General features: G+C 49.8%; 1 protein-coding gene across 1 annotated transcript in view; it reads left to right on the top strand.

The window, feature by feature from the left end:
• The first annotated feature begins 1,835 nt into the window (after positions 1 to 1,835).
• Positions 1,836 to 9,103, top strand: part of B4GALNT3 (beta-1,4-N-acetyl-galactosaminyltransferase 3) — a 65,283-nt gene continuing 58,015 nt past the window's right edge. Inside the window, exon 1 of the mRNA XM_054632029.2 lies at positions 1,836 to 2,148. Coding sequence (XP_054488004.2) covers positions 2,007 to 2,148 — 142 coding nt within the window. The 5' untranslated portion in view covers positions 1,836 to 2,006. The remainder of the gene's footprint in view (positions 2,149 to 9,103) is intronic.

Genomic DNA, 9,103 nt, shown 5'->3' with positions numbered 1-9,103 from the left:
TGATTACTTATTTTAATATGCAACAAAGTGCAGTTGTTATTTTTCAAGCATAAGGTTGTTCATTTAAGAAATGCAGACAACTTTCTGTTAAGAATACATCATTAAATTCTCATTCTTTAAACAAAGTTAAATTTAGATCTGTATTTATTACACACTTTTCTTAGTATTTTCTGCCTTTTTTGGAACATGTATAAAAATTTGGTTTATTTCTCTCAGGCTGGATAAACCTCAAACTAACACACCACCAAAAAACTCTAACAGTGTCATGTCCCCATGAGAATCCTGCCTTGTTAAACTGCACAGAGTTTCCCATTTTTAGTTGTGTGTGTACTGGTGTTGTCTGGCTATTGGCAGCTCTTTCTGTTTACACTGGAGGAATTATCCCCCATTATTCAGGCTTGGATGATGGATGTGCATCTGTGGCCTCAGATGGGGTAGGAAGGAGGAACACAAGCATTGCATCCTCCAAAGCTGCACCATGGACCTCGTCCCAGGGAGGCTGGGGGAGCCCAAGGACAGAGCCACTTACCAGGCTCCCCCACCATGGGTTTTTTTCCAGCTTGAGAAAAAAGTCTTTTCAGCTTTGCCATGGGGTACAAACCCTCTGGGTGTGCTTTCCCTGAGCAAGAGAAACATCTCCAGCACAGAGCTGAAGGGAGATGGCTCTGAAACTTTTGTGAGATATTCATATAAAGGAGACCTCTCGTCCCTTGGTCCATCCTAGTTCTGTGACAGGTGATAGCAATGTTTCTTGGTGCTGCCTGGATGCTGGGAATGTTCTGCTCAGTGTTTGATGCCCGGGACTATGGATGCTGCTCCAGCTCCCCAGCCAGTGCCAGCAGTCTGCCAGTCAGCCTGTCCCTGCTGGGACTCACACCACTGTTCTGTGTCCCTCAATGTCATTTAAAAGGCTTTTGGCACATTTTTAAAGCTAAAGAACAGCAAGCATCCTTTTGCACAGCCTCACACTTAAGAAGGCTACTTCTAAATAGGGATCTCAAAAAAAAAAAAAAAGAAAAAAAGGAGTATCATAATTTCATTAATTTAAAAAACTAAAAAACCAACTTCAGCCTGAGAGTTTCTGTTCATGGTCCCACACAGCACAGGAACTGCATTGGTGCAGGAGTGGAGCTGTGAAGGAAAACAGTTGCCACCAATAACCCAATACCCACATCACAACATTCCCTTTTTGGAAAGGGGTAGCTCTGGACTAGCTCCCCAGCTGGATACATGATGTACATGCCAGATGTTATCTCCCATTTTCCTTCACCGAGGGGGAATGAAGTTTGCAGCCTCCAAGACAGCTTGGTGATGTGAATGAAACCAACAGCATGGCAAGGACTCTGAGAAGTCACTTCAGAAGTTGCTTGAGACATAGAATGAAGCAGCAATTTCACCCAGGGAAGGTCCTGGTGTTTGTGTAAACCTCTGACATCCTCTCGCTGAGGCGGCTGACGATGTAACATCGCATCTGGTCAGCTGCTTGAGAAAGCAGGTTTGGAGGCTTCCCCAGCCCTCTTCCTCCTCACCGAGCGATGCACGTCCAATTACATACACCTGTTGCACCAGGTGAACGACACGTTAAATGGATTCAGCTGTGTGTAGTACCAGCGCCAATTTGAATCGTCCCCTCTCATTCTACTTCCCTCCCTGTAGAGGAGTTACCATCCCGATCCTCACCGGCGAGATGGTAACTCCACCGGCACCAACTCCAACACCACCAACGCTCCTGGGGCACGGAGAGCGGCTGTGAGGAGGGTCCGGCGCTGAGGCGGCTGTGTGCGGCCAGGGCGGGAGCGGAGCCCTCCGGCAGCGCTCCCCGGGGCGGAGGCAGGTGCGGGGGGCGGCGGCAGCGCGGGGCCGGGGCTGCCTGCGGGGGCGGGCGCTGCGCGCACCTGGGCCCGCCCCGCGCCGCGCACGGCGGCAGCGCCGGGGTCGTGCGGCCGGAGCGGCGGGGCCGGAGCCATGGCCCGGGGCGGCGGGGGCCCGGCGCCCTGAGCGGCGCCATGCGGGGCCGGCTGCTGGCGCGGCTGCGGCGCCGGAGGCAGCTGCGGCTGCTGCTGGCCCTGGGCGCGCTCGCCCTCGGGCTCTGGGCCGCCTACCTGGAGCTGGTGGCGGTGGCCGGCGGTGGGGCTGCCCCGGAGCACAGTGAGTGATCCCCGGCAGCGGGGCCGGAGGGGACGGGAGGGAGCGGGGGGGTCCCGTCCTTCGCAGCCCGAGCACCCGCGGTCCCCGGGAGCCCGTGCGGTGCTCCCTTCCCCGGCCGAGTGAGCGCAGCCGCGGGGGTCGGAGCGCGGCTTTGGCCCCGGGAGCGGCCGGGTGCTGTGGCTTCCCTTCCCTGCTTTTGGCCTGCCTTTTGGCTCTCGCCCCCTCTCTGCCGGGAGACCTACCCAAAGCTGACCGTGCTGGAACTGTAGAGCGCGGAGCCGCGGCTTTGAGATGTCTGTCGTTCTTGCTGCTTTGGTGTAAGGCAGCAAGGATGCTTTGAACGCGGCTTTGATGCGAAGAGAAGGAGGGGATGCGCACCCGCGAGAGGCGCCCTGCCCGCCCGCTAACGGGCTCGTTGCGTGCAAACTTTGGGGAGTACAGCGGGGCTCAGGCAAAGTGCAACGAGCTGCGCTTTGCTCTCTGAAGTAGAGGAAAATTCTGTCAGTGTCTTGTGGTTCGTTTTTGAGGTTCTCTTTTTTGAGTTACAGAAAAGTTTCGAATGGCTCACGGTTTGGTAAAATTGCCTGTGATGTTGGTGCTGTTTATTAAACCATGTCAGTACTCGGTACTAATCTAATTTGAAAGCATGTTTAACTACATGTTAGTGTTTAACTGTTGATACTTTCCAGTATATTGGTCCTTTCATTATGCGTTATAATCCTCCAAATTTATACTCCCACGAATCCGGCTTGGTTTCAATCTTAAAGCTTTGGACAGTGGCTGTGCAAGGGGCACCATGAAGGTCTACTCCCACAAAGTCCATCAAAGGACTTCAGCTTGTATATTTGTTCTGTATTATGCATGCTATTAAGGCTAAAAAGACATATTTATTGTTCCAGCAGTGTAACAGGTCTGATTTCTTTGGCTAGGATAAGTCCTCTAGTAATAATCCTCTTTTTATGCTTGGCAGAATGAGAAGATGAATTGCCCTATGAGTCTGCTTTGCATTACATCTTTCATGCAATCTCACCATGCCTTTTACTGTACATCGCTTTGGCAAAACCCCACCAAAAATGCTTAGAGACGATTTGTACAGGTGGGCAGAGGGCTCGTGCAGGAGCAAGGGAGAAAACAACTGAGAAGTATTTAAAATAGTGGTTATGGGGAGAGAGGGGCTGGGTAGGGTGTTTGGAGTTGCACAGCTGATGGTCCTTTCACTGCCAGCAATGCGGAGGGAGAAGGAGGGTGAAGCAGAGATGTTCAGGAGAAAACAACTTTGTTAGTGAATTGGGTTATTCCTCTTTGCTCTAAGGCAGGGTTATTTTTACATCTTTGTTACAAAAGTCATTCTGTTTTAAGACTGAAACTGGAAACAGTGAGATGACTGTAGTTACTACCAACCAAAACAGAACATGAACAAAATAATTGCATTATATTAAAGTTCAATTATATAAAATTCCAGATTCTCTCAAATCCACCAGAGACGCTGCTGCTCATTGCAAACAGGAGGTATTTAAATGCTGCTGGAAAGGGTGGGAGGGTAAAATCCTCTGGCAGGCAGTTCCTCATGGCTTAGCATCACAGGGGGCTGTGGTCACACTGGGCACTTGGTGTCATGTTTTCCTGGCCTTGCAGCCAGAATCCTGGAACCTGCTAACAGGAGGAAGGTTAATCTGTGACCTTCCCCACCCTTCCTCTTGCCCTACTGCCTCTAAAAGCCTGTTTTGTTTTAAGAGAAATCAGAAATCTGAGCAGAAGACAAATAGTATTTGTTTTCTTTTGGCTGTTAAAACTAAGTAATATTTTTTTCTTTGGGGAGAGGGATGGCTGTGCTTGTGACTCCATGTGGTGACTCTTTCCTGGGTCCTGGGAAGCTGAGGGGGGGAGTGACTCTGCAAGCAATGAATAGTTTTTTGCCTTGTTTTCTGCATTGTTTTCTGTTGCATGTCCCAGGTGGGAGCCCTATTGTAAATCACTCCTGGGACGAACCAAGAGCTGCCACCCCAACTTAGCTGATGCAACAGTTATTAATGATAAAATTCAAAAGCTCTTTATTGGGCAGTTTTTCTAGACAAAAGGCTCCTCCATTGGGGCCAGAAAGGTGAAAAGCTGTTGGGCTTGAAAGATTGACAGGAGATCACTGTTTCCATCTCCTGTGCCTGTAATGGAGTTTCTTCTTGCCTCACTGAAAGGCATAATAGTACAGCCTGTGCATGGAAAGCCAAGTTTGTTTTTCTCTTTCCAGAGAAGTGAGTCTCCCTCTTGCAAAGCTGTAAAGTCTCAGAGAAAATATTGCTCCTCCTCTCAGGCCTGCATGTGATGGAGCACAAGCCCCTGTGATGCCCCCATAGCATCCCTGCTCTCAAGTCTGTGTCTTAGAGCAAGTCTTCAGGCATGGTGGATCTTCCTGAGCTTTATGCTCCTCTCATCTTACCCCCCAGGTCAGTGTGTGCTGGAGAGAGCAGATCAGCACCCAGGGATGGGTGTTTGAGTAAGTGATGCTGAAAAATTGGGGCCCTGACTGTCCTCTCTTGAGGTGTGTGCAGCTCTGCTGTGCAGCAAAGTCAAGCAGATAAAATAGTTTGGATAAAAGTGAATGAGGAATTTAGGAGAATATCATGTAATCATCAGTATCTATTGGCATTCATGATGCTTCATCACCATGTGCTGAGAGAGTCTCTGGCCTGAGGAAAGCTTTGCTGTAATGTTAAAGTGAAAGGTTGTGAGGGATCAGCCTGAGGTGCAGAACTCGTGCCTGGTGTACGCCATGGCTTGGCATTTCTGTGTGCCAAAGCCGATTGGGAAAGTTGAGCTTTCAGGGAGGTTGGGATGGGCTGGACAGGCACAGAGGATAGTATGGGCTCTTGTGAGTGATGGCTTTCCTTTGAAGGTGATGCTGAAATGAGTAGTTAGTCAGGTAAAGGAAAAGAACTTGTTTTTTTTTCCTTGTGATGCGAGTGTATTAAGGTGATGCTCTTACATATTCTTTCCAGGGAGCCTTGTTGGTAGGACTGTTTGCTCATGGGTAGGAGGGTGTTTCTGTTGCTGAGGGGTTTGCCTTCTGGTTCTTTTATTTTTTTTTTAATTGAGCATGTTTGGCTGGTTTGCTGCTCAATAGGTGTTTATAGGAATCTTAAACATGTTTACAGCTGAGTGAAGAGAAACAAGCAGCCTGCTGTGAGCTGAAGATGGGCACACTCTCCTCACGTGGAATGTGGCCTGTTGTCATCCAAAACAAGTTTTAACAGGCAGGACACTGCCTCCCTGCCAGGAAACCCAGAGAGCTGGAGACAGTCTGTTTACTGCTGCTGCTGACAGGCACTAACCTCTCTGGAGTGGGCTCTCCACTAGGAATGTTTTCCTCATCTTTATGAGCTGCTACACAGCACACTTTGCTCCTGCTGGAAATGGGGAAATTTTATTATTGAAAGGGTGAATGAGGTGTTGGGAAGGGAGAAAACACAGAGGTCTGGAGAGCAAGTCCTGCATCTTGCCTTTACTGCTGTAATGCAGGGCAGGGAGAGGTCTTTGCTCAGGGAAAACCCTTATCCCAAAACACTGCCACTTCCAGAGCTGCTGCAGTGCTGTTTGGATTGAAGAAGTGGGTCTGACAACTCCTCCTGCTCCCTCTGTTTTTCTATTCTGTGCCCAGAAGTGCCTCCTCTTGCCCCCCTGTGCAGAAGGGTGTGACTGAGGGAGTCACAGGGCTTGTGAGGCTTGTGTCAGTGGGCTGTGTTTGCAAAAAAATCCTGTGTCAGCATAGTGAAAGCACAGCCCCATCCCTGTAGAAACTTGGAGGTGAGGTCATTCCCAGCCATTGCTGTGCACAATCTGTTTTTTCTGCTGCAAAGACCATGGTATTTCAGGAGTCTATAAACCATTTGTACTGATTTCTTTTATTGCAGGTTGTGCTCAGTGTCACACTGAGCCAGGCACAGGGAAGGTGTTCAGGATCAGGTTGGAATCCTGTAGGAACAAGGAGTTGGGGGGCCCTTTCTTGCCCTTCCCAGCTGCTTCAACCTACTCCCATTCCTCCACATTTGGTTGTTGTGTGTAAATAGCACTGGGAGTGTGTTATCTTCCTATCTTGGATTGTGGTAGTGTTTTGTATCTCATTTAGGGTTTCAGACTGCTGCTTTGCTAACTCAGGAGTGCACATTCCCACTCTCTGAAGTGGAAAATAGGAAGGTTCAGAAGAAACCAATAAAGAAGTCCTCATGGCAAGACTTCCAACTCCCCAGTATGAACATCTTCACTATCCCTTTACTTTCCCAGAACATGCTTATTCCTGCACCATGTGAGTTCTGACCTTCAGGCATCCAGGCCACTACAGAGCAATGCAAGTTGTCCAAGTATTGATGTGAGTGGGCAGGTGAATGTGTTTGTATGAGAAAACTGTCTGCCAGGAAGGTGAAGTTGGACATTTAATGTAATGTATCAACTTCCTCCCCTTGCCTGTGTGCACACACCCTGAGGAGCACACCTACACCTGCAGGTTCATTCCCATGCTCATGGCTGGCTCCTGCAATCCCTCACACGCCATCTCTCCTGCCTGGGCACGCACGGTATCGCTCTCCTGCTGAGCTAATTGCCCCCAAGGTTCTTCAGTGCGTGTGGGGAGAGATGGGGCCATGTGGTGTCTGAAGGGTGTATTTCCTCTCTGTGCAGACTGCTAACCCAGGTGTCCCCCTCAAAGCACCCCTGCTGAAGGCAGTGTCTGTACCATGGAGCCTGGACATGCTGTTTGTGTGCTTGGAAGGACACTGGTGAGGCAGCACCATTCTCAAAGCACTTTGTGGGCCTGTAGCTGTGAGGGGAGGGATGTCTGAAGGGTGTATTTCCTCTCTGTGCAAGCTGCTAACCCAGGTATCCCCCTCAAAGCAGCCCCTCCTGAAGGGAATGTCTGTACCATGAAGCCTGCATGTGGTGTTTCTGTGCTTAGCAGGGCACTTGTGAGGCCTGTGCCCAAAATACATTGTGGGCCTGTAGCTGTGGGGAGAGGGATGTCTGAAGTGTGATTTCCTCTCTGTGCAAGCTGCTAACCCAGGTATCCCCCTCAAAGCACCCCCTCCTGAAGGGAAGGTCTATCATGAAGCCTTCATGTGGTGTTTGTGTGCTTAGCAGGACACTGGTGAGGCCTTTGCTCACAGCGCAGCGCCATTCCCAGAGCACATTGTGGGCCTGTAGCTGTGGGGAGAGGGATGTCTGAAGTATTTCCTCTCTGTGCTGTTAACCCAGGTATCAGCCTCAGAGCATCCCCTCTGTACCATGAAACCTGCATGTGGTGTTTGTGTGCTTAGCAGGACACTGGTGAGGCCTTTGCTCACAGGGCAGCGCCATTCCCGAAGCACATTGTGGGTCTGTAGCTGTGGGGGCAGGGATGTCTGAAGGGTGTATTTCCTCTCTGTGCAAGCTGCTAACCCAGGTATCCCCCTCAAAGCACCCCCTCTGTACCATGAAGCCTGCATATGGTGTTTCTGTGCTTAGAAGGACACTTGGGAGGCCTTTGCTCACAGGGCAGCGCCATTCCCAAAGTACATTGTGGGCCTGTAGCTGTGGGGAGAGGGATGTGCCCTGCAGGCAGGGCAGGGGTGCTGCCAGTGGGTCAGGGTGACCAGAGGTGCTGGGGCATCCTGCTCTGTGTGTGTAAGGGGAACCAGCATCCCAGGCCCATGGTCACAGCCCAGACTGCTCCCACAGGCTCCAGGAGAGAGCCCAGGGTGTCACTGTTAGGCTGGACGTGACATACACACACGTGATCAGGGTGGAAGAAGAAAAAGGTTTTTTATTCTGCGTGTTCTCCAACTTATATATTCTTAACAAAGTGTGATCTTCATTGGTGCAAAGCAATTAACATCAATATAATTGGCAAAAGTTTTACAGAAATTTAATAAGGCACGTATACACATCTACTTATGCAGGTAGTCCAGCTTACAAAAATTTTCATGTATCTTTTCTAATCTGTTTCCTTGCTGATGGCCTTGTCTTCTTCCTTGCTATATATACACTCGAAAATCATCAATTGTTATTTCTTCTATTAACTCAGCTTTGCTTGCAAGCCAGCTGTCAAAGCCCTCCATACCAGGGTTTTAGGGAGCAATGTGGATCACCCTGGAGTTTGGTTGGGAGGTTCGTTGCTGCAGCTGGTGGGGAAGCCCAGATCTCAGGTGGCTGTGCCATGCTTGTCCTGGGCCAGTACATCCCTGCCCTGCTGCTGGGGTAGGTGCTGCAGGTAGGGTGTGAACCTGGTGCTTCTTCACCACTTGACTTCCAGTCAGGTGAGTGTTTGTTTTCTTGGAGCTTGGCCTGCAGTTTGTGTGGCCTCAGCAGATCCCCAAATAATTTGCCAAGATTACATACCACCTTTATAAATAAACTCTTGTGTCATCTCTTCATGTACTCATGTTAACTATGACAGATTTATGTAGTGGTGTGCCAGAACAGCATGTGTTCCTGCACACACCTTCCTGTCATGAGTGGGACTGGGTTAGAATAGCTTGGATCTCACAGGGGTACCCTCCTGTGCATCTCCTCCACACCACAGGGGGAGGGCAGAGAAATGATGCTGTCTTCTGGAGATGTGTCTGTGTGCTGCAGTAACAGAGAGGCTCTGCCTTCTCCCACCTGCAGGTCCAGGCAGATGTGAGGGAAGATGGACATCATCTCTCATCTGCTGCTTTGAAATTACCGACACCTGCAGGATGGAGAAAGGCAGGATGCTCTCCTGAGCACAGAGACTGCCTTGTAGGTTCTGGCACTTGGGAATGGAGTAATTATGGGGTTCTTCCTCCTAGCCTCAGGAGTTTATATGTTTTGTCCAGTTTCCCTTTCCTATTTGTTCTTGCTCTGCACTGATGCTGCCTCTTACAGTCACTTCCCAATTCCACTGCTTATTTTTTTGACTTGCAGTAATAGCTGAGAAAGACTTTCCAGAAAAGGAAATAAGCTGGCTGAT

The sequence above is a fragment of the Agelaius phoeniceus genome, chromosome 5 (assembly GCF_051311805.1).
Source record: "Agelaius phoeniceus isolate bAgePho1 chromosome 5, bAgePho1.hap1, whole genome shotgun sequence".
Lineage (NCBI taxonomy): Eukaryota > Metazoa > Chordata > Aves > Passeriformes > Icteridae > Agelaius > Agelaius phoeniceus.
The sequence above is the reverse complement of the archived record's forward strand: the minus strand, read 5'-3'. Positions and strand labels throughout refer to the sequence as shown.